At 38.6% G+C, this 26960-nt stretch overlaps 1 protein-coding gene across 1 annotated transcript in view; it reads right to left on the bottom strand.

The window, feature by feature from the left end:
• LOC145283500 (salivary peroxidase/catechol oxidase-like) overlaps window positions 1–26960 on the bottom strand; it is a 94248-nt gene that overhangs the window by 4870 nt on the left and 62418 nt on the right. Inside the window, exons 11-13 of the mRNA XM_080132325.1 lie at window positions 24307–24599; window positions 6965–7134; window positions 5806–5908 (exon numbers count right to left, since the gene is read on the bottom strand). Coding sequence (XP_079988451.1) covers window positions 5806–5908; window positions 6965–7134; window positions 24307–24599 — 566 coding nt within the window. The remainder of the gene's footprint in view (window positions 1–5805; window positions 5909–6964; window positions 7135–24306; window positions 24600–26960) is intronic.

Genomic DNA, 26960 nt, shown 5'->3' with positions numbered 1-26960 from the left:
GTCAATAGTGATTGTCAGCTAGTGTAGATTTTGACAAGGGTCACACTTAGTGCATGTCATCATGACCAAAATCTGCAAAAGAGAATCAGGCTGAGATACAAAGCAGAGATCAAACAATAGACAAAACAGAGGTAGGAGATGATAAATGATGTTACGTGATTCAAATCATTCTGTCTGTGGATAATATGAATGCCTCGGGTTTCTTGAGACTTTAAACTGACAATGTAGAAAACTTTGTATGAGTGCGAAATGTTATCTTGATGTCTCTGTCTGCGCATTTATTTATTTATTTTTATTACATTTCCACCCCAAACAAGGCAAATTGCCACTTTGGTGTAGGGGGCTACTATCAGGGGCAACAACTACTGGGGTACTATGTAGGGATTTGGGCAGCAAGGTGTCGGTTCACGTTACACTTGAACTTCTGCACGTTAGTACTGTTGGGGAAGCAGGGACCTGGAATGGAATTCCGAAGTCTAGCGGTTCTGAGAAAGAAACTAATGGAGTAGAAAGATATTTTACATCTAGAGATCTCTACAGTGTGGGGGTGGGATTTTGCAGCCTCTCGGGTTTGTTGAGGGTGCTCATATCGTGGGGGCACAAGTGATTGCAGTTCGTCAGAGTATTCACCACTAAAATACTTGTAGAACAGGCAGAGGGATGCAACATTTCGTCGATGGGACAGAGGCTGAAGTTTAGATGCCAGTTCAGGGCCTATCAGATTTGCGACTCTCTTTTGAACCTTGTCAAGGAACGAGAGACTAGTAGCAGATGCACCAGCCCAAATGTGACAGCAGTACTCCATACATGGGCGAATGGTGGCCTTATAGAAGTACAGGATACTTTCGGGTGTTAGTAGTTGTCTAGCATGGTAGAGAGAGCCCACCTTTCTTGCAGCGACCCTGGCAATGCCTTCAATGTAATTGTTCCAACTCATGTTTCCTGTGAACGTTAGGCCAAGGAGTTTGAAAGATGTACTCTCAGATAAAGAGTCGTTGGCCATTGCTATAGGTGGTAGAGAGGGTTTCTTCTAATTATTGAATGAAATTAGTTTAGTCTTGGTGGCACTGAATGTGACCATCCATTTTTGTCTCCATTCCACTACAGATTGGAGGTCTTCCTCTAGTGTTTCTGCCATTTCTTTAGAAATGTGTTCATTCGTCTTCCTGTCGTGCCTGTTATAGAGTGTAGTGTCATCAACATATATACCCATTTCAGAGGCAATCTTGTCGGGGAGGTAATTTATGAATATCAGGAACAGCAGAGGTCCAAGGATAGAACCCTGGGGCACCCCCGCATTTATATCATATTGTTTAGATGTACAACCGTCGAGGCCAACCTGGATTTTTCTCTTATCTAAGAAGGATTTAATTATGTTAAGTATTCTACCAGTGATACCGTATGATCTAATTTTCCTGAGGAGACCCTTATGACATACCCTGTCAAAAGCCTTAGATATATCTAGAGCTACCGCTCTGCCCCCACCTCGCTTTCTCCAGTGAATGGTATATACGTTCAGAGATTAGTGAGGATGTCTGCTGTGGAATGGGCTTGTCTAAATCCATATTGTTTGTCAGTCAGAAGTTTAGCACATGTAAAGTGATGGACTAGAGCATGGTTGATTAAGGTCACAAATATTTTGGCAAAAAGTGGGAGGAGGCTAATGGGGCGATAATTTGATGGGTCAGTCCTTTCTCCAGAATTCTTGAATATTGTTACAACAGAAGCAGTTTTCCAACAGCCCAGAAAGCAAGCTTCATTAAGGCATTTGTTGTAGAGTTTGGAGAGAACTGGAGCTACTTCGGCTGAGCATTTTTTTAATAGTACAGCTGGGATGAGATCGGGTCCACATGCTTTTGAAGTGTCAAGGTTTTTTATGATAGCATGCACCTGAGCAGGGGTGATTTTCAGATCGTCTAGCGTGGCGTCTGTCTGCATAGGAAAGTCAGGTAGGAGGTGTTTGGAAGGGTCCAGTGTGGAATTTGAGGCAAATCGACTGGCAAGCATGTTAGCCTTCTCGGTTGCTGAGGAGACAACCTCGTGATTGTTGGTTAGTGGGGGAATTGTTGATTGCCCATTATTTACTACACTGTTGTAGATTTTCCAGAAGTCTCGAGTTCCTAGTTTTTGTGCTTCGATGCGTTTTTTAGTGGTTTCCGTAAATTCTCTCTTAGCTGTCGCTATTTCTTTCTTAATGTTATTTCTAGCTTTTATATACTTCAGTCGTTTGAACTGGACTTATGTCGGTTAAATCTGCGGTATGCATGCTGGTTTTGAGCAATGGCAGTTGTGCAAGTCGAAGTAAACCATTGGGGAGAGTGGGGCTTACTATAAAATTTCCGCATGGGAACATGCGCTTTGATTGCAGTTTTGAACCATTCAGTGGGCTCGTTTGCACACTGTTCAGCAGGGAGAGAAAAAATATTTCCCATGGGGCATCTCTTATTAGTTCCCTGATGGCTTCCCAGTCAGCCTTTTTATAATATCTCGTTGTTTTGAGCACTGGCTCTTCAGTTTTGGCTCTAGAGTTTAGGGCGATTTCTACCATTATCACTGCATGATCAGCGTTCCCGAGTGGGCTGTGGGCCTTCGTTATGCAGTCATCGGGAACTGTGGTCAAAAACAGATCTAAAAGTAATGTATGTTGTTCTTCATGGTCAGGGAAAGTGGTTGGAAACGTAACAATTTGTGATAAGGAGTGAGATATAGTGAAGCCATGAGTTGTGCTGCCTGCTGCATCTGTGTAAGTAGAGAATCCAAGCCAGTTTTTGTGGTGGACATTAAAGTTACCAAATACATGTACTTGTGCGCTAGTGTCGAGGGAGAGTGCCTTGTCTATGCTGTCAGAGACTTTGTTTATTATGGTGCAGTCCTGAGTCGAGGGAGAGCGGTAGAGAAAATAAAAGTAGCTAATGTTGTGTTGCATGTTTAGTCTAAAGCACATAAAGGCTTGATCATCCGATTCTAGGTTTGTTTCTCTAGTCAGGGGAAGGGTATCACGAATGTAAACTCCAAGTCGATGCATGTGTCTGTCAGAGTCCTTACGGCAGAGTGGGAGATATCCAGGCATGTTAAAGTAGTTAGAGGGGATGGAGGAGTGTAGGTTAGTCTCACTTAGTGCTAAGATATCTGAGGTATTTGTTAAGAGAAATGCTTCAACATCAGCTAAACTAGTTCTAAGCCCACGGATATTTGTGAATGCAAGCCTCAAGGGAGGAGGCAAGTTGAATTTGTTTGTCCCTAAGCCTTGTTCAAGCTTATTTTTAGATTGCATTTCAGTTAAGAAGTTAACTTAATAACCAGTGTTGGAACGATTCCACTATTTTTCCTGATTCTGATACAATTACAGATTCCGATACAATTGTAACATAGTGCATATGAGTATGTAGGAAAATATCAGCAGCAGCGGAGGATGGCTGGCTTGCAAAGAGGTTAGCAGCAGCGGCCGAAAAAATTAGGAAGCATGTGCAAGAAGAAAAAGGAGGCAAAAATGAACCAAAGTCGACATTGAAAAAAATGGACATGTAAAATCGAGAGCAAGAATGGTCCAGCTGTGGCTGGCATGTGGTCGGAGAAGTGAGACTTTTTAAGTGGTGTCGAAACGGGAGAATAATGGTAATAAAAACTTTTGTTAAAAAAGAAAAAAAATCTGGATTTTTATTTCTTTCTCTTGCATGTATGTGACAGCAACATTACACATCAAAGGCTGTAAATGACAAAGTTCTCTCTGATTCTCTCTCCTCTGATCTCGAGCGCGTGGTTCAGTGGGGGAAGATGTGGCTAGTTACCTTTAATGCATCCAAAACCAAACTCCTATCCTTACATCATCAACGCTCTGATCCCCATCTGGCATCAATTGTGATGGAATGCTCTCGTCTGGGTGAGGCCCCGTGTTTTGACAAGCTTCTGGGTTTGACCTTTACTCCTGATCTGAAATGGAACATGTACATCAAGTCTGTTGCCAAGGTCGCTGGAAAGATGGTGGGATCCTTCTACCGCTCCAGAAGATATCTCACTACTGATGCAATTCTCTATCTATATAAAAGCCAAGTACGGCCAAGGATGGAATACTGTTGCCATATCTGGGCAGGAGCTGCCAAAAACAGCCTATCATGCCTTGACAGAGTACAAAATAGACTTCGTGGTTTAGTGGGGGATGCCCTTTTCTCAACCCTGCAACCCCTCTCCCACAGAAGAGACGTTGCGAGCCTATCCTTGTTTTATCGTTATTTTTATGGCAGGTGCTCGTCTGAACTCCAATCCCTTGTCCCCCCTCGCCAATCTTTCACGAAAAACACCCGTCTAGCTGAATCCACTGTGAAAAATTTCCCCCACTCTATATCTGTGCCTAAATCAAAACGCGGATTTCATGAACAAAGCTTCTTTCTTAGAACTGCATGCCTGTGGAACTCTGTTCCGTCTGCCTGTTTCCCTCCGGACTACAACTTGGATGTCTTCAAGTCTAATGTTAACAAATTCCTAATGAACCGCCCCCTTAAGTAAACACTTCATCAAATCTCCTCACTAACGTAATGTACTTGCAATAACCCTTATACCTGAGTGGCTTCCGGGCCTTGATAAGTGGTGATCACTGTGTAAAAAAAAAAAAAAAAAAAATTACCGATTATTTATAAATTTCTAAATATTTGACTATAAAGTTTTTTTGTCTTGATTACTGTAAAAAACATGTCAAATGTGCATATATTTTTCTCAAACGTAAAAGCACTCTTCCATGCCTGTGTGTAAGAGGGTGATCTTTAGATTTTCGTTTTACAAGTAGTTTAAAACCAATAAATATTTATTCTTTTATTATAATTTACCAGCAGTGGAAAATTTTGTTTCAACAAAATCAAATAAAAAAAAAATAATTAAAGAAATGGTTTTTGGCCTCAGAAAATAGTCACAAATTTTTCCAATTCCGATACCCCCAAAAGTTCTGAGTTTTCCGATTCCGATTTTGATTAATCGTCCCAACACTATTATTAATTAAATAATTAGTTAAAACATTAGTCAATTTTGTTTAAAATAGAACCTTTATGAAAACTCTCAGTGAACGTCTCCTTGTGTTCTCTTTCTCCATGAAAAGAAGTGGAAATAAAACATAAATCACTACATATAAACATCCAAACCTGTGTATAAACAACTTCTCTTGTGTTATTAAAGATATAACAGTCTCCTTATAAGGTAATACACTGATTCAAATGCTTTATCAATTCAATGTTTTTTTTATTGAATGATTTATTTTTGCCTTCAGAATACACATCAGCTTTCGACTTCATTGGAGCCAAGTCTCTTTCTCTCAAGCATTTTTTAGGATTTGCAAACAGCCATTACTTATTGTGGGTCATACCCAGAGAATATCATGAGTGTGGAAGTATTTTTTTTTAATGAAAATTCTCCAGACAATGCATGAAGCCACTCGATTTAAGAATCTGAGTAAAATAATGCTTCAAAATCAAAAACTAACCAACGATACATGTTATGTGGATAGATTTAAATCTAGAAGACAGCAACTCTTTTCCCTTTGTCAGAAGCATCGCTCGTGGAATACGGGTACTTCCGAGGCTGCCAAAAGTAAACTAAGGGTCTACTTTTTACCTGTAAATTCCTGTTCACTTCTTGTACCATATATTTGCAAGCGCTACAGAAAATGGGGTTGTGCCCGATTCCCTTTCTACAAACTAAGCAGGGAAAATGCCAACACTGTAAATATTAATTACCACTTTGGTATTGGTAACCGAATATCAGTTATCTATGAGTATATTAAAACGAAAATTGCGTCTGTTTCATTTTTGGTATACTTACATTTCATCTGGTACAAGAAATGCATTCTGCTGGATTTGAGAAATATTAGAGTTAAGACAGATCAACTTTGAAAGAGTCATTTGTCGAATTTCGTTCAATTGATCTGTGAAAAGAAAGATAAAGGATTTTATTGATCATTTAATTATTAAAAAAAAATTTATTTGTGAAGTAATGAAGTGAATCTGAGAAATATCAGTGCATTGGATAATAAAACTCTGGTTGAGAGTTTATCATCCAAACTTTTTGACCTAACAATCACAGGAAACATGAATTGGAATAAATACATAGAAGACACTGCCAAGGCTGTTGCAAAGAAGGTGAACTTCCTCCACTACATTAGAAAAATACTCACAACCAACATTATCTTATAGACTTACAATGCCACCATTCGCCCATGCATGGAATATTGTTGCATCAACTACTTTATTGGATAGAGTTCTAAAAAGAATCTCCAATCTAATAAGCCTCGCACTGTGAACCAAGCTTCAACCCCTGTCCTATCGCCACAATGTTACACCCCTGTGCTTGTTTTGCAAGTATTTTAATGAAACATGCTCCGACAAACTCGTAGGACTGGTAAACTTTGGATGTAAATATCCCTGAGTAACCCAAAAACAGCAAAATCCCACGCCTTCAGTATAATAGTGCTCCAATGCCGGAGAGCCTTTTACTCTGAAAATTTCCACCTTTTGAACTGTTAGACTTTGGAACTCTTTCCCTATATCCTACTTCCTCAACTGTACTAATATGCAACAGTTTGTATAATCTGAACATAGTTTTTGCTGTTCAACTCCCTACTTAGAATGTCCCTGTAGACATGGTCCCTAATTAACAGTAGCTCCTTATGTCTTGGTGGCAATTTGCCTTGTTTGGGGTGGATATGAATACACCTCCTCCCCCAAATAAAAAAAAACTTGTTTCAACAACAGAAAGCAAATGATGACTAGTCAAAACCAACTAGCAATCTATAATATATATGGCTGTTTAGATTTAAGTTTAAAACATCCGACAAGATACTTACTTATCTCCACTCCATCATACACAGTGTTTATAAGTTAAACAAGCCGACTGTGTTACACATATTAGGATATTTGACTAACTAGAAATTGAAAAAATAACTTCCCAATAGAATTACATTTAGTAGAAAGTGCGTTCTTACTTAATGTGAAGCCAACAGTTGGATCCTTTCGTTCGTACCAAAAACGATCCGCTATTTTTAAGATTTGAAATTGACGACCAATGATACAGGCAAATGTCGGTCCAACAATACCATCTTGTATAGGATTCTCAGACAGTCCTCCAGAGAACAGGTCTATGTCGTCAGGATGGCTGCAATATAAAATCAAATCATGTTATAAATTAAGTCGGTCGGGTTTTACAAGTTAGACTTAAAAAGCAATGCATCTCAAACATCGATATTTGATTCTACCTATCCAGTGCAATATAACTTAATTTCATATATTAGACGTAAAAAGATAGTATGGCTAAGAAAAAGACAGAACTGCCATGCATGTAATCATGAAGAAGTTGGCTCCCTAACTAGGTGACACAAAGCCATCAGTTGGAAGTACTGAAACCATTGAAGGAAGAAATATAAAACAATATCTTTAATCTGAACAGAATTAGAGGAATGGATTCATTGCACCCTGAAGCAACTCACTGTGAGGACCAGTGAACATTTGTTGTAGTCAGACTCTTATTGTGTTTTGTGCCAGGAACCCTATTAGATGCACCTCTGTGAACCATATATATATATATATATATATATATATATATATATATATATATATATATATATATATATATATATTATAAGGTAAAATTAAAAGCCAAGAACAATGCGATATTTTTTTTAGAGTAAAATTAAATGAAAACAAGAAATAAATTTCTTTTTTTTGTTGTTTGTTTTTTCTTTTTCACACAAATTTTAACTCTAAACAACAGTAATTTTTTTTTTCTGTTGTATTCAATGGTGTTATAAATCTCAATATATTTCAGACCTATTAGTCCTTTTTCAAGAGAAGACAGCGGAAGAGTGTTCAAAATTGGAAAAGCAGCCGCAGAGTTTGCCACGCGATACCGCGAAATATAGAACAAAAAATGACGTTAGGAGAACGTTAAAATAAATCAGTTGGTGTTTGAAATACTTGTTGCGTTTGTGAATCAAGGGAGATGACTATTCAAGCAAGGGTTTTTTTTATTTTTGTTTTTTTTATTATTATTTTAATTATTGTTTTTCTTATGTTTTAAACTTATATTATAAAAGCGGAGCTCAATTCCCAAAACAACACAGACTAAATTTTATTACTAAATACAGCAAATTACCTACCTTTTATCACCTTATTAAAACCCACAAAAATAGCACACACACACACACAGATCAGACCCATTGTTTCAAGCGTTAACGGTCCCCTTTATAAAATCTCTTGGTTAATATCCCGCCTACTTAAACCTCTACTCTCTACCTTCCCAGCCCATGTTAGTAGTTCCAACCAAGTAATTAACAGACTCAACGATCTACCACACCATCTACTCAAACTATACAGATACCCATTTAGCCTAGACGTCGTTTCTTCATACACCTCCATTCCTGCACATCCAGCCATCAATCTCATGGCAGACATTATAGCATCTAAAAACCCACAATGCTTCGGAATTACTCCAGGAGATCTCTTACAACTCCTCCGTATTATAGTAGACAACACTTACTTTACTTTCCTACAAAACACGTTCAAACAAGTATCTGGACTACCCATGGGCTCCAGTCTATCCGGTATTCTTGCCATTGCTTATATGGACAAACTCGAAAGACACACCCTTAGTACCTGCTACTCTTATCTCCTTTTTACTAGATATATCGATGACATTTTAATTATCAAATACTCCCGCGAAGAAGCTATTAACATTTTCCACAAATTCAATAACGCCGACCCAAACTTAAAATTTACTATAGAACACCCAGACTCTTCTGAATCTCTTTCTCTACTTGATTTTAAAATACAAATAAAAAAAAATGTGCCATATGCACTGAATTCTACAGAAAACCCGCCAGCAAACGCCTCTTCGTACATTTCAAATCTGCACTACCTCTCAAGGACAAACTAAACTACGCACATGCCGAAATCTCACGCATACAAGACAAATGCACTAACATCTCCGACAAACATACACACACTAACAATTTCCTACAGACCCTCTCACTAAACGGCTACCCTAATACGATACTATCCTCACTTAAAAAGAAAAAACGCAACACCCGACCCTTCTCTAACAATTGTTTTCTAAAACTACCCTTCCTCAGTGACAAAATCTCATCTTCAATCCGAAAAGCCATCCGCAGCGAGGGACTCAACATTCAACTCATCCACACTGGATCTACTTTAAGACAACAGCTCAACCGAAAACATCCATCGCATACACCTTCCCCTTGTTCACTCTCTAAGGTCCCAATATCACACACAGGTTTATGCTTTAAGAATCACGTTGTTTACGACCTACAATGCGCTAAATGCAGTGCATCTTACATCGGAAGCACTACCAGATTGCTTCACCACCGCATTAAAGAGCACTTAAACACTACTGCTTCGTCGCTCTATAAACATATTCGCACTTGCATTAATTCAGAACCAGATTTTCACATCAACATTCTTGCTTCTTCAAGAAACGTAGGTCAACTTTGTAAGGTTTCCGAGTCGACTATCGTCGTAGTCGTCGTTCTTCTTCCGGTGTGTGCGTGCGTGCTCTATATATACTACTAATCAGACGACGGTGTCACTCTTTTGTGTGTCCCGTCTTAATGGTCGTTCCTATTCTCTACATGCCCTCCCTCCACCATGTGACCACACTACCGTCGTTTTGTGGTCATGTGACTGGAGAATTCCGTGTAGTAGTGAGTTGGTCCTTGCATTTGAGGGGAAAGTGGCCTTGGTGCTCGTGTTACCCTCATGCTGCGTCGTGGGACCGGACTCGTCTGCATTGGCTTGTGGTTGATCGGATCTTGGTCCACCTCCATATCTGTTTCTGATGTGTCACAATCAGCTTCTTCCACCTCCATCATCTCATGCATGTTGCACGGTGGTTTGCTATCCTCCCTTCTTGGTGTTTGGGGAGGTGGTTGATGGGCTTGTTGAGTGGATGGATACTCCGGCGTATCCATGACCGGTTTGATTTTCCTGAGGAAACGGCGATTGCGTAATGTGATCCTGCCGCTACCATCCAACCGTATCCTGTACTGCCTGTTACCCATTGTCTCGACGACTCTCCCAGTTTTCGCCCATCGTCGTGGATTTGGTCCCTCCTGATTCTGCACCTGCACAGACTCGCCGACTCGGAGCTGTTGGAGGGGGCGGCTGTGTATGTCGTACTGTTCTTTGTTAAGTACGTGCCTTTTCGCCATCGCCCTCTCTCTCAAATCTCTGGTCTCCGTCCAACGCTTGTGGATGCAGTATTTTTTGCGAAGTGCGGGGAGATGGCCCCTTACTGTTCGACCATATAGTATTTCCGCCGGCGACAATCCAAGGTCCTGACTGGGCGTATTCCTATGAGTCATCATCGCCCGTTCTGCCCGATCATGATGTAGGTGTCCGTAGCCATCAACGCAGTCCATCAGCATTCTTTTGGCCGTTTTTACGGCCAGTTCAGCTCGGCCATTACTCTGGGGGTAATGTGCAGATGATATGCGCCTTTTTACGCCCCAGTCTTCTAGGAACGATTTGTATTCTAGTGAATCGAATGGTGGCCCTCCATCGGATGATATTTCCTCCGGCGCACCATACGTGCAAAACCAAACCCTCAGGGCGTTACACACCGCTGCAGCCCTTCCTGATGGTAGTGGTGCGACCTTAATCCAACCGGTATATCGGTCCGCGTATACCATGTAACTTTTCCCGTGCATATCTAGCAAGTCAGTGACTGTCTTTTGAAATGGGAATTCCGGGTTTATGGGTGGCATTAGTGGTTCCCTAGGCTGGGATGGGGCGATCGAATTGCAATTCCGACATTGCGCCCTTGTTTGTCGGATGCTGGCGTCTAAACCAGGCCAAAATAACCGTTGTCTGGCGTTAGCCAACATACCATTCGCCCCTTGATGGGCGGAGTGTAATGCCTCTAACACCTCGGCTCTAAGCCGTTTTGGTATCAAAATTTTGTCCCCTTTTATGGGTACCCCTTCCAGACAATATAGTTGGTCTGCCATCGGCCAGAATTGCCTGATTTCTGGTGGTAGTTCCTGGCGTGACCTTGGGAACCCGTCTTGAATGTATGACGCCAACGTTCGGCACTCCTCATCGCTGGCTGCAGCTGCGACTATCCTATCCCAGGTGATCGCTCGGAACTTGGGGTCATGTGCGTATGCAGCTATGATGGATGCTTGTATACTCCCCTCGATTTGCTGGGAAGTGTCAGTGCCCTTTAGTCTGCTGTGTCTTGACGGCGCCGAGTATCGGGATGTGCAGTCCGGTGCTGCGTTGAGTTTCCCAGGAACATGCCTAATCTGGAACCTGTACATCAACGACCGCTCCTTGAATGAGAACAGGCGGGGATTTTTTATATTCTCAAGGATCTGATCCGAGAAAATTTTCACTAGGGGCTGGTGGTCCACGGTGACCAATAGGTCTGGGGATCCCAGGATGAACATCCTACAAGACTCCAAGCCATAAATCAGCGCTAGAGCCTCCCCCTCTATAGGGGAATAACGAGATTCTGCATCTTTCGTGAAGCGATACCCGGCCAAAATCATCTTCCAGTGGTCTTTACCACAGTTGGGACCTAATTCCGTTGGGCATTGGCAATGCTTCTGGAACAGAAAATACCCAATGCCAACCTTACTGAAGTCGGTTGAAAGGCAGGTCGCTCTGTTCATATCGAAGGTTTTCACCCCTTCTTCGATTTTCTGAACGATATTCCTCTTCGACTCTTTGAAAAGTCTATTCAATGTGTCATCCCAGTAAAATTTACGGTTCTTTGTCCGCAGCAACTCTCGAAAAGGGGACATTATATCGGCCTGTGCAAATGTATACGACACCTGGTTAACTAAACCAAACCAGGACCTGATACCAGTAATGCTCGTTGGGGTCGGGAAATTGAGAATAGCCTCCGTCATTTTTTTAGTTGGCTTCACGCCGTCCGAGGTTATCACAAAGCCGGCAAATTCAACTTCATCGTCAGCAAATTGAAATTTTTCAGGGTTAAAGACTATCCCACTTTTACCACAATGGGTAATATAGTCCACAGTATGCCAGAAAGCCAATTCTAAGGACCTGTCCCATAGGAGTGTGTCGTCTATACACCGGGTCTTTCGAGGCATGTCAACTGTGATGTCATCGAACCGGCGCGTGTACCCGTCCCCAGATGCGTGAAAACCCTGGGGAGCCCTGAGATACCGATAACGACCCCATTCCGTTATGAACGTGGTCGCGTCCCGGGCTTTTGGGGAGAGTGGCAGACTATGGTACCCATTCCATGCGTCCAAGACAGTCTTTTTGGTTTGGGCAGGCACCACGGACACCTGATTAAAAGGGGACGGTGTGTGATGAGTCTCTCTCATCGTTGCTGCATTCAATTTTTGTAGGTCTACCGTCCTTCTTGGTGACCCGTCTTTCTTTGGAGCGACTACCATCCTCGAACACCAGATCGTAGGTGTGCCTGCTGGTACCGGTTCGATAATACCCAACGCAACATCTCGATCCAAATCATCCTTTACCCTTTTCTTCCAGTGATGAGGGACTGGAATGGGTGTGTGTATGGCCGATGGTTTCGCCCCCGGGGTAAAAGTTATATCCAGCGGCCTCCCTAACATGACTTGTAACGGTTGATGGGGGCAGGTGTTGAATGCGCTGGACTTAAAGTGTTCACGTAACCACTTCTCTAACCGTTCCCTATTATCTCCAGTGGGGGTAAACGGGATCCTCGCTGGCTTGTCCGGGACGGATTCTCTTTTCGGACATCCACACGGTGCTGTCCCACTTTCTGAAGCCGATAAATCGGCCTTTGATACTCGATGCGGGAAGTCGCGATTGATTACTCCTAGGTCTTTGAGAGCCGATTCTGACAAGTAGAATCCTGACGTGTTTTCTGAAACGTAGATCACTTGTCGCGTTTCCTTCTGACCGAGCTTAATCTGAGTCAGGACCACCCCTTGATATCTAGGGGTTCGTCTGTGATTCCCCGTATCCTGAGGGTGGTAGGTATCAGGATCCTGCTGGTGCACCCTAATATTTTCAATATTTCTGGGCCACTCGAACACGTCTGGGCACCGGTATCTGCAATGGCCTGGATGCGGTGTTTTCGACGGCTTACTCCCTTATCCAAAGCGCACCCGAATTTAGCCTGGGACTCTGGTATCAGGGACACATCGACCATTAATGAGGGTGGTGGCTCAGGGGGACTTCTCCTGAACCCACCACTGCTCCATGCAAGGTGTGGCACTGCTGCTATTCTACCTTTTTGATTGTAACATGCCGGCGCCCCCTCCATTCTGCTGCCGAAAATATTCGATTGACGTGTGGCATCGTTTGTTGACTCCGCCGTCGACCTCTCCTGTTTCCGGCACACTCTTTGTAAGTGGCCTGTGACGCCACAATTAAAACATTTTAGCCCCCTCGCCGGGCAGTTCTTCCGCCCTTTTAACCCACTGGGGTGTGAGGTCCTCCCACACCCTTCACAAGGACTATTCTGAGGGGTTTTGAGCGGCTGCTCCTTCCGAGATGGTTTTTTCTCGGTTGTTAGTAGGCCAAAAGTCGAGTGTCCCTCTGAGCCTCGTTGCAACTGAGGAGCAGACGTCTCTGTAGTTTCTAAACTAACCAGCCTGTGAAGCTTCTGCTCCACAGTGGTTAGAATATTTGCTTCGGCCAGCAATTTACACTGGTACTCCGCATTTGCCAGACCGGCTACGAGTTGGCCAGCTACCATGTCCTCCGAATAGTTTACGGCTTGCCGGCAGTTCTCGTTGGGGCACAGAACCGTGAAATTGCAAAACCGTGCCTGGGACCGAAGCTTTGCCAAGAACTGTGCGGGTCCCTCCCCCGTCTGTTGTCTGATGTTATGAAATTTATGTCTATGCACCTCCGGGTGTAGACCTTTCACCGCAATGAACTGTATATGCCTTAAGAGTTGTTCCTCTGTGACAGAATTGAGGATTTCAGGCCCAACTAAGTCAAATAAAAGTTTATTTACCTCATTTGAGCAGGCTGTCCTTAGTTCATTGCGGATTTCCACGGGGTCGGTAAGGCCGCACATTTGTTTGTATCGGGCCCACGAGTCGATGAAAAGCGCCCAGTCCGCGTCGGTGAATCCATGTTCGATACGTGGCCGGTCTGGTTTCTTGGTGTTAGACCGACTCGAGGCACTCCCTCCGCGAAGCTCATTGTTTTCTCTTTGCAGATTTATTATTTGTTGAATCAACTGCATGTATTGGCCGTCCTCGTGTTGTCCTGACGCCATTATACTCCAAAAATCGTGCAAAAGAAATTATGTTGAAAAATAAATCCTGTTCGTAGCGCCATGTAAGGTTTCCGAGTCGACTATCGTCGTAGTCGTCGTTCTTCTTCCGGTGCGTGCGTGCGTGCTCTATATATACTACTAATCAGACGACAGTGTCACTCTTTTGTGTGTCTCGTCTTAATGGTCGTTCCTATTCTCTACAAACTTCGTATCCTCGAATCTTTAATTATTTCAAAAAATACTCCCACACTAAACAATAGACTGGAATTGAGCTCCGCTTTTATAATATAAGTTTAAAACATAAGAAAAACAATAATTAAAATAATAATAAAAAAAAACAAAAATAAAAAAAAACCCTTGCTTGAATAGTCATCTCCCTTGATTCACAAACGCAACAAGTATTTCAAGCACCAACTGATTTATTTTAACGTTCTCCTAACGTCATTTTTTGTTCTATATTTCGCGGTATCACGTGGAAAACTCTGCGGCTGCTTTTCCAATTTTGAACACTCTTCCGCTGTCTTCTCTTGAAAAAGGACTAATAGGTCTGAAATATATTGAGATTTATAACACCATTGAATACAAAAAAAAAAAATTACTGTTGTTTAGAGTTAAAATTTGTGTGAAAAAGAAAAAACAAACAACAAAAAAAAATAAATTTATTTTTTGTTTTCATTTAATTTTACTCTATATGAAAAAAAAATCTCGCATTGTTCTTGGCTTTTAATTTTACCTTATAATTTTCTTCAACAATGCTTCAAGCAAACTACAATCTACTTATATATATATATATATATATATATATGTATATACTAGCAAAAGTACCCGTCGTTGACTGGGCTCAAAAACAGCCTACAGAAAATGGACTCTGATTTATGAAAGTATGATAGATTATGAAAAGGAAGGGTTGTAAAGAGATAGCTTCGAATTTGGGGGTATCAAAACCAAAGCAAAATATGATGAAAGTAAAAATAAAATAGATAATCCCCATAATTTATTATACCATACCTGTTCACACTGAAACACTTATCACAATATTCTGTGGATCTATATTAAAAAACCTTGTTAAACTTTGTGACATATTTCCATTCTATGGAGGTCAGGCGGGAACGAACAATCTATAATTTTATTATACCATATTTCTTCAAACTGAAACATAATTATCAAAGTATACTTACGCAGATAGATAGGCACAAACTTTAATAAAGACTTTTCTATTTCCATTCTATGGATATGGAGGCCAGGCGCGAACACAGACCCCCACAATTTTATTATACCATCCCTATTTAAGTTAAAACATACCTATCAAAGTATTATTATGTACATCTATATCAAAAACACTTGCAACGTTTTTTTTAATTTTTAAATATTTTATTTCCATGCTTTGTGGACCAGACGCGTACGCAGACACCACAAAATCATCATTATGCCAGATCAAACATACCCATTCCTGTGTCTCGATACATCTATCATTATATGTGATCAGTTTTCTATAATAGTCAACCATATAGGAGTCTATTCCTGACCAGACACACACACAGCCGTTCAGCTTTATATATATATATATATATATATATATATATATATATATATATATATATATATATATACTAGTATTTCAGCCCGGCGTTGTCCGGGTGTTTGTATGTTGAAAAAAAAAGCGGTCAATTTTTTTAACTTTAACCCTATTATGACCCCTTAACATTTATTGTTTGGAGCTCAAATCAAATTATTAAGTTAGATCCATGTCCAAGGAACCTATATCTAAAATTTCAAGTGTTTAGACCCAAAATTGGTGGAGAATAGTTCTCAAAGGTCAAATCGTTGAACTTTGACCCCCTAACAGCCAAATTTCTGACCAAAACTGTTACAAAATTTTCCCAAATCTCAGTACTCTGTATATCAAATTTCGAGTCTGTAGACTTAAAATTGACAGAGTCATTGCGTAGGGAAATGTACCCAGACACACAGATACACACACAGACACGTTCAATTTTATAGATACTAGCAGTTCCGCCTGGCTTTGCTCGGGCCCTATATACTGTTCATAAGGTTATGTGCATATGTATATATTAAAAAGTGTGAATATGTACGGTAATGCCGTTCTGTATAACAGTCTTCCTTAACTACCACAGAGAAAAGACAGACAGATATTTTCACTTTTATATATGTTGTGGTTGCAAGGTTGAACAATAATTAGTAAGGAAATACAATGAAGACGAAAACAACAAGATAACGCAATAATAAGTGTATTAAAGAAAAGGTATATTTACAATATGTACAAATGACGGTGTCGAGTCAGAGAGTCTTGGTGGGAGGACATGTACGCTCTTCGGCGTCACTTCTGGTGGCATTTGAGTAAGACACACCAAGGCCAACCTAGGCTTGCCATTTATAGTGTTATGTTATTCGCATATGCAAATAAGTGGTTGCCACCACAACACCCCCCTCCCAAGATTTGAAGTCACACAGATTTCAACATCTTTTTCTTTTTGGGTTTACCATTAATGGTTCATTCACTTTTCTTTTCCTACCTGATCTTCGGGGTTCAGGTGCATTTTGAGGCGGTTCCAAATTAAAAGATTCGTATATGATATCTATGGTGTCCTCCTCTTCGACTGTTGTCGTATCATCATCATCTTGGATATGACGTTTTTTTTAAATCTGATTTAGGTGCCTTTTATGTATATTCTGTGGACCTTTAATCATGTATGTACAATCACCAATGCGTTTATCCACTACTCCACATTCCCAGTAAGATGTGTTATTTCTGTAGCACTTAAAATATACTCGATCTCCCGAGTTATATTTCTTTCTTCTCGTGTGTGTAGTGTTTCGGATAATTGCCTGCCTTGGCAATAGTTTGTCAAACGCTGATTTTACCTTTCTGGCAAACATTAGATCAGCTGGTGATATGTTTGATGGTGTACTAGGATGTGGTGTAATCCTATATACTTACAAGAATTGTTGCAAAGCTTTTTCTGTTGGTGTTCCAATGGATTTCTTTAACGCTCGTTTTAGCGTGTCCACGAACCTTTCCGCGAGGCCGTTCGACCTTGGATGATACGGCAGAGTCGTGATGTGCTTCACTTGGAACGTGTCGCAAAATTCCTTAAACTCTGCGGATGTGAACTGCGTTCCGTTGTCAGTGACCAGTGTGTCTGGTACACCGAATCTTGCAAACAACTCGTGTAGGAACCCTATTGAGTTGTTCGTTGTTGGATTCCTGCAACGCATTACCTCCGGCCATTTTGTGAAACTATCCACTACAATTAAATAATAGTTTTCACCTACTGGACCAGCGAAGTCCATGTGGATTCTCGACCATGGTTGGTCGGTTTTCGGCCAAGGTTTGTGTACTATAGGTGGAGATTTTGCCGCTAACTGGCATCCTTTACATTTATCAATTGTTGTCGCTATGTCAGTGTCCATGTTACGCCAGTACACGTAGCTTCTCATTAACGACTTCATTCGATTTATCCCCGGATGTCCTGTCTGGAAATCTCTTAACATCCTATTCTGCAATGTTTTGGGTATTACCACTCTCTCGCTGTACAGTAACACATCGTCACATATGGAGAAAACTTCCTGCACCTTTGTGTCCGTTATAATTTTCTCTTTTATGTCCTTTATATATTCGTCTTTCTCGGCTTTCCTTTTAATGTCCGACAAAGTTACGGGTAGTTCCTTAATGATGTTTGCTACCATATTTTTTACTTCAACATTTGTCCGAATTGCTGCAATGACTGATTCTTCCAGATTGTGTTTCTGTGGTATCAGTCTTGACAGTCCATCCGCATGGCAAATCTTTTGATGCTAGATATTGTAGCTGGAAATCGTAATTAAGTAGTATTGTACCACAGCGCAGCAATCTATTTGCGGTGTATACCGGCAATCCTGTTTTTGATCCATAGATCGTGACTAACGGTTTATGGTCGGTTTCAAGTATGAATTGTCTACCATATAAATATCGGTGAAATTTAGTCACGGCAAAGATTATGCTCAACGCTTCTTTTTCGATTTGTGAATATGCCCTTTCGGCTGGTATCAGCGTTCTCGAAGCGTGCGCTATTGGTTTTCTAGACCCATCCGGCATAATATGTTGAATGCATGCTCCTAAGCCGTAGGAGCTAGCGTCACTAGCGACGACTATTTTTAAGTTTGTGTCAAAGTGCGTTAAGAATAATTCGGATGTTAGTGCCCTCTTTATTTTCTCAAAAGCGGTTTAACATTCTTGCGTCCAGTTCCACGGTGTATCCCTTTTAAGCAGATTATTTAAGGGGGCTCGCAAGTTATGCATTCCTTCAATAAAAGATTGGTAATAATTTGCGAGTCCTAAGAAACTCTGCAAGGTTGTTACATTATCGGGTGCTGGCATATTTTTTATTGCCGCAGATCTATCTGGGTCTGGACGCCGTCCATGTTTGTTTATTATGTGTCCAAGATACTTAATCTCGCTCATACAAAAGTCACATTTACTTTCTTTTACTTTAAAGCCGAATTCTTGTATTCGAGTAAATACTTGTTTCAAATGTTCCTTATGTTCTTCTAGGGATTTGCTCCTGACAACAATGTCGTCCAGGTATGCACATGCGCACTCAACCACTTAGCATGGTGTCCATCGCTTGCTGAAAGATGGCAGGCGCTACTTTGATGCCAACAGGCAATCGGTTGTATTTGTATAATCCCTTATGCGTATTGATGCATAGTATTTTTGAGCAATTCTCCTCGACCGGTATTTGCAAATACGCGTCGCTCAAGTCTATCTTGGAGAAGATATTACCCCCATTCAACTTCGTGAATATTTCCTCTGGGCTTGGTAGGGGGTAATGGTGATCTTTTAATAGGGAGTTGACCCCGGTCGAAAAGTCTGCGCACACTCTAACTTCGTCATTCTTTTTCTTTACGTATACGGTGGGGGCTGCCCACTCGTTCTGTTCTATTTTTGATAGAATTCCCGTCTGTTCCAATCTATTTAATTCTTTATCAATCTTTTCCAACCCAGCGAACGGAACATTTCGCTTTTTTCTAAAAATTGGGCTGGCGTTTTCTTTAAGTTCAAACGAGGCTTTGAATTTATTGCAGCGACCTAAGTTAGTGGTGAATGCCTCAGGAATTAATTCTTTTAAATCGTCTTTTATATTTACTGTTGTTGGAGAAGAAATTCTAATTTTTTACAGAATGTATTGATTGGCTTATCCCATAGTCCGAATTTCTCAATTAAATCTATTCCAAACAGATTTTCACTATTTTTTAGTACGAATATTTTTAATTTCTTCGAAATCCCTTTCAATTTTATCGGGAGGACAACTTCTCCTTCAAATTTTATACCACCACCAGTTACCGTCCGGGCTGCTTTACTAGTTTTCATCATGGCCGGTTTTCCCAACTTTTTCCACGTATTCATGTTTATTATAGAAACATCGGAGCCGGAGTCGAGTTGTAACTTTATTGATGTTTTAAATATTTCCACTTTTACGTATTTTCGCCGATCTTTGTCTAATTTTGTATTTGATTTTGTTTGCTGTACTCTCTTTCTGGTGTAATCTTTATATCTGCAGCAATCGCTTTTGTGTCCCACCTTCTTACAAATGTAGCATTTTTTCTTCTTATAAGGACAATCTGATTCCCAATGCTTTTCTGCACATCTCTTACAGTTATATCTAGGAAGAGGCTTGTTATATTCTGTACTATATTTATGGTTATTATCTTTGGAATATCCCGTTCCATTGCTATTATTTGTAAAGTTCTTGGTTGGTGCGTATGGTTTTCTAACTTTTCTTACATATGCCACTCCGGATTCTTCTATATTTTTTGAATCCTTTTTTAGTGTAATTGCCCTTTCACAGTCCTCTGCTAATTTCTGGAGGGTTAAATCTTGCTCAGATTCCAGCTTAGACAACACTCGTCTGCGTATTTCTGCATTTTTCGTGGAAACTAACCCTTGAGCGAAGATTAGACATTTAAAATCTTCTACCGTTAGTTCTGCAAGCTTAAAATTATCGCAGTTTTTATTGACAACTGATGCGTATGTCAAATAATATTGGTTGTCCATCTTTCTTAGATTCATGCACAGCCATCTTTTATGAAAAAGAGATATATTTGGATTAAATAATTCTTTTAGTAATTTTGCAGCTTCCATGAACTCTAATTCCGCAGTTTTTTTTAGGTAATATGTAATCTACGAATTTGCTGTGTTCTGATGTACCCAATTTTCTGAGTAAGAGGCCCAGTTTCTTACTATTTGGCCAATTTTTACAGTCCAGTTGAAAAACATCCTCGTATCTTGCGTAGTATGCTTCAAAATTCTTCTCTTCCTCAGGCACATAATGAAATGTGTCCATGCTATTAAAAATAGTTGTATGGGAGAAATTAACACTATCGACATTTTCTCGATTACTCTTTAGTAGTTCCAGTGTTTTAGCAAAACGTTCATCTTGTCTTTCTTCATATTCCAATTGTAGTTTCTTATGCCTTTCTTCCTGTTCCAATTGCAGTTTTTTCTGCTTTAATTGTGCCATTTTCTGCTTTTCTTCTTGTTCCTGCTGCCATTTCAATAATCTGTCCTCTCTCTTTTCCTCGCGGTCAGCCTGTGCCTGTATTTGTGTTTGCAAAAGCTCGTTTTGTGTAGCTTGTCTGCGTTCATCCCGCTCAGCCTGTGCTTGTAAAAATTGCATGAACATTTTTGATAAGTCTTCCATTTTTTTTTTTTTTTTTTAGTGTGTAGTTAAAAAAAATATTGTACCATGTACAATATACACCGGTTTGGGTTACAACAAAAAAGCAAATTGCTGTAAGCTCCTGTTTTCAATAATAATATCGCTGCTTGCAATAATATATTCTTTTTGCGAGTCACGCTGAAAAAAAAAATAAAACAGGTTTATCTGGAATCACGAAATGGAATTGACTTTCCGTTTTTAGGCACTTACTAATAAGTAACTCTTTCCACAAAATAAAAGTTTTTTTTTTAATCGTGTCACAATTGAATAAATGTATGCAGTACATTTAGTTCTTTGAGTTTTTTTCTCTAGTATTTTAGTAATTAAAATACCTCTTAAATTGAGATGACCTTTTTTCCGTGATGTTTTACTGTATTATCCGTTATTCAGTGACAACTTCAAGAAAAAAAATCCTTTCCTTGAATTTTAGTTTTAGCTGTGGTATTTCCTTTTAGTACCGACGTCAACCAAAACATTAATTAAAAAGTCCTTTAGTTGTTGTTTTGTTTACGGAGAACAGTAATTAGAATCCACTGGTGAACTTTTTTCGTAGGTTACTTCCTTGCTTTTCGTAATACGGGTCTGACATGTCGTTTTTGCGACAGAACAAAGTTCGCTTTTCGTTTGCAAGTTGGTCCTTTAGTAAGATTTGTCGTGTAGCGACAAAACAAAAATTCACTTTTACATTCGTTTGCAAGTCGGATTCCCAGAAACGGCGTAAATTGTCGCTTTTGCCACGTTAGAGTTTTTTTTTTCACTTGAGTTGAAACTTCTCTTTAAAGTAAAATCCGTTTGCTCGTCAACACTTTGCATTCCTTAAAAAAATGGTCAACCTTTGCGTTGTACTTTTTTTTTTTTTTTAAATAGTTCTTCGTCAAACTGTTATATTTGACGCTTCATATCTCGTCGCCAACTGTTGTGGTTGCAAGGTTGAACAATAATTAGTAAGGAAATACAATGAAGACGCAAACAACAAGATAACGCAATAATAAGTGTGTTAAAGAAAAAGGTATATTTACAATGTGTACAAATGACGGTGTCGAGTCAGAGAGTCTTGGTGGGAGGACATGTACGCTCTTCGGCGTCACTTCCGGTGGCATTTGAGTAAGACACACCAAGGCCAACCTAGGCTTGCCATTTATAGTGTTATGTTATTCGCATATGCAAATAAGTGGGTGCCACCACAACAATATATATATATATATATATATATATATATATATATATATATATATATATATATATATAGATAGATAGATAGATAGATTGGATGCAGTATATAGCAATGATTTAAAAAGTATAAAAAAAGACTCATGCGCCACCACCGAGAATCGAAACCAAAACGTTCAGCTCACGATTCATTTTGCCTCTACCATCAATGACTTGGCTATGAAAACATGTTTACTGAAAGGCTAAAAAGTAAAACATGAACCAATAGCTATTACGTTATGCATTCGTAATGCCGACGTTCGACCTTCACCTGGCAAATTTTATTTTTTTTAATTTTCACACTTTTGCACCGATTTTTCCGGGCGAAAACACAAATATAAAGTTTTACATGGATTCAAATACTTTATATATGAAGTTTCCTGTCTGTATACCAAAAACTCTAGGAGGAGTTTGGTAGGCAAAATTTGTTCAACAACAATATATACGTATACATAAATATATATGGAAACAATTTTGTGTTTACTATAAACTTTTTACGCAAATATTATGCAAGTATAAATCATGTAGAATATCTGCATGAATATAATTACACATAATCGTTAACTAAAGATGATTATCTCATTAAAAAACCGAAGCGACTATTGGGAATTAATTAAAATGAATGTTTAAAAGAATATGCAAATTAGCTAGATCTTTTGCTAGTGAATGCAATTCCACGACCAACATATAAGAAAATTGTATTTTCTTTTTAAATAAATAAAAACGAGGGTTTTTAATATGAATATCAATACACACAAAAGAAAAACGAATTTATAGAAGTATATATATATATATATATATATATATATATATATATACGTTTTATTTTTATTCCCGTTTATTTCTGTTTAGTTACATTATTATTTCAGCTACTCGGCTGTTTTTCGCGGTGTAGTAGCCTCATCAGTCTTTGCAGAAGTGTTAAACAAGCACTTTTGTAAAGTCTGATGAGGCTACTACACCGCGAAAAACAGCCGAGTAGCTGAAACAATAATGTAACTAAACAGAAAAAAAACGGAAATAAAAAAAATGAAACGCATATTTGCTCTACAACAGTATTGATCACTTTCTTCAGGTTTTTATTAATTACCATTCCTACTCTCTCTCTCTCTCTCTCTCTCTCTCTCTCTATATATATATATATATATATATATATATATATGTATTGATTAATATCTCTTATGTTGATTACCCAATGGACAGATTGGTGCTCTGTAGTCCTCGCTATATATATATATATATATATATATATATATATATATATATATATATATATATATATATATATATATATATATATATATATATAAGTAATGTGATTGATAATTTAAAATTTAAAAATCAAATTATAATTAAATTAAAAATACGTTTCATAAGAAGGAACAACAACAAAATCAATTATCTGTACGATCGTTTCGGAAAACAGTGTTTTTTATTGTGGTAGACATCAAGTTACGGACAATATTTATTACATATAGTTTTTTAATAAACAAGATCTCCTCGTCATCAAATTGTGAAGGGTTTTTATTAAATTTAAAAGACACCATAAATAAGCCTAGCATTAAAAGTAAGGCAGATGTATGATTAAATTTCTGTTCGCCATTCTTGCAAAATTAAGTATTAACTGTATTTATCCAACAAATTCGTTTTCAACTTTTGGGCATGAAATGACAGTTGTAGCTATTCTAACTTTCGAAAGTTTACATTGGACTTGTAGTCAGCCAGAAAGTAGGTTAACGGAACAGATTTTCACAACTGGGAAGTTCTAGGAACAAAGTTTGTTCATAGAAAATTCGGCAAAGGAAGCAGTTAATGCCTGTTTCACAAAACAACAGGTCAGGTTTAGTTTCGCGTAATTGGATTTCGATCTCTCGAAGGCTGAAATGTAGACCCGTAATGTTAGAGAAGGAAGTAAAAATATAATATATTTATATAAGCCAAAAAAACTTTACTTATGCCAGCGCATATACAGAGTTACGTAATTACAGAAAAGTTAAAAAGACTAGCAGGAAAATATAAAATTTCAGTCTGATATATTCTTCACAAGTAAATATAATTCAAATTTCGTCAGATTCAAACAGTGACACTGAAAGAAGAAAAAGGAAAAAAACTGAGAAAGATAAGAACCACTTACACGTAGATACGTTTGATTTGCTCTGCAGATTCACGACTGTGATCGATAAGTCCACCGGGCCCGATTCCAAAATGAGAAGCAACCGAAAAACCGCACCATTGGCGCCAAATATTGTAAGGGGGCAGTCCATGATCACGCCCACGCTGGATATTAAAAGCCGCCAGGTCAAGGCTGTTACCGAAAACGTCTTCGAAGAGATGATCCGTCAACTGAGTGCTCATGAAACGGTCGGAATTCTGGGCGGAGTCTGACAGCAGACCGCGAACGAACGCATCAACCGATTCGTGCTTGTTCTGAAAATACATTTGTATGCGAGTTTGAAAACTCATCTATAACAGAAAATGGTATTGTGGCATTATGTTTTGGTCTTATGTTAACTTTTGACTAAAGCAATAGATTAGAATTAGGACTGGTTAGGGTTAGAAGGTCGAAAAAGATCCAAATCAGTTATGAATCTTGGGTAAAGTACTGCCGACAAGACTCTCAAGTGCGTTGTCATGGCGTGCTTTATGTTTCTAAACTTTTTAGATGAGGATTGATAAACATGACTACCATTAGCCTATATTTTCTCAAGTCACCCGGGAAACACATCACTTGATCTTTCTAGGGACCTTTGTAGAATGGCAGTGTTAATTCAGTCATCACTTTTCTGGGAGATGGTTATGTCAACGTGGTCCGCATGAATGGCCAGCTAAACGCCCTGGTGTAACACCATGCGACTTTTGCGTTGTTATTTAAAGGAACACGTTTATTTTTAAAAGCAGCGACATTAGAAGAACTTGAAGGACGGCTATGAGAAGTGATTCTTACCATTCCACAAGAGTTTCTCGGAAGACCAATTAATGCGATTCCTAAGCAGCTTGAGAAAATAATGGCGAATGATGGCGGGCATATCGATTTTTTAAGTAATATCTCACATTATGCTTATTGTTCCCATCTGTTATAATAAATCCGTATTTCTGTCTGTTTTGTTCGTTTGTTCACAATGACGTCATAGCATATATACGTATAATACACGTGCTATGGTGTCATAGCAATGACATCATACATGACATCATAGATACTGACCTCAGACGTTGATGCCATACATTACGTCATACATGATATACATGGTGTCATGGCAAATGACGTCATGTATGACGTCTTGTGTATATATATATATATATATATGTATATATATATATATATATATATATATATATATATATATATATATGACTATTTCATTTAATGACAAATTAATACAGGGTGTCCATAAAGTTCGTGTGCACTTTAAAATATTTATAACTTTATTTATATTTGCGATAGAAATAATCTGTAAAAAATGTTATAAAGTTTCATGTATCTAGTTTTAAATATAGTTATTGAATAATTTTTCACCACAAAATTCGTAACAATTTTAAGATAAGTAACAAATAAGTAAAACTATTTTCTTTTGTTTATCAAAATCAATTTGATCCCATGGCTTCAATTGAGGAAAAAGTAAACTGTGTCCTTTGGTTGGCTGAATTGAAATATACTATTGCTGTACAAAGAAAGTTTAGAATTGAATACAATAAAAAAGCGCCTCATAGGAACACCATTATTAAATGGATGAAAAAATTTAAAGAGACAGGCTCTGTCCATGATAAACCACGGTCTGGAAGGCCATGTGTCAGTGACGAAAGTGTTGCTTCAATAGAAGAATCATTTACTGCAAGTCCAAGAAAGTCTGTAAGACAGGTGTCATTGGAGCATCATTATTTCTATTGCAAATAAAGTTATAAATTTTTTAAAGTGCACACGGACTTTATGGCCACCCTGTATAAGAAAATATAATTTTATGCGTAAATAATCATTTTTTTACTTCAACAGTGCTCAGTACATAGGTAGAGCTAGGTAGTAAGTAGTAATTATATATATATATATATATATATATATATATATATATATATTTATATATACTAGCAGAAATACCCGTCGTTGACTGTGTTCAAAAACCACCCACAGAAAATGGACTGTGATTGATGAAAGTATGATAGGTTATGAAAAGGAAAAGTTGTAAAGAGATAGGCTTTGATACTCAAAAATTTTATCCTAAGCAAAATATGATGAAAGTAAAGATAATTTTCGCGAAAATAATTTTTTTTATATCAACTTTGTTTCCATTCCTAGCCAAGAGTGACCAACAAAATGATGTTTCCTTACAAAGAAAAAATGTTATATATATAATAATTTAAATATACAAGAAATAAATGTTACCATAGTCAATAACAGTTATTTTTATGGTAGAAAAGTTCATTGGTTTGTATTTTTAAGTTGTTTGTAAAAAAATAAAAAAAACAATCAAAATGTCAGCGACTTTGAAATGGAGAGCCCCGTTTTTAATTTGAAGGAGGGGCACCTGAGCATTCTGTGTTAACAATTTAAGTGAGTTCCGTCAACGTAAGGAATATTTATAAATATATTCTAATGTTTTCCGTTATTTTGTGCTTGAGAAATATTCAATTATGGCATGTGTAGTTTATATAAAAATTCATTTAAGTAGTTATCGCCTCAAATTTCGTTTTAATTTAGGTTCGCTGAAATTATTTCAAGTTAAGAGCATTAAAAACTATTTCAAAACAAAAAAAACATGAACTGAACTTTTATTGACTATGGTAACATTTATTTCT

This window comes from Euprymna scolopes, chromosome 8 (genome assembly GCF_053919585.1).
Source record: "Euprymna scolopes isolate OS-2025 chromosome 8, ASM5391958v1, whole genome shotgun sequence".
Classification (NCBI taxonomy): domain Eukaryota; kingdom Metazoa; phylum Mollusca; class Cephalopoda; order Sepiida; family Sepiolidae; genus Euprymna; species Euprymna scolopes.
The sequence above is the reverse complement of the archived record's forward strand: the minus strand, read 5'-3'. Positions and strand labels throughout refer to the sequence as shown.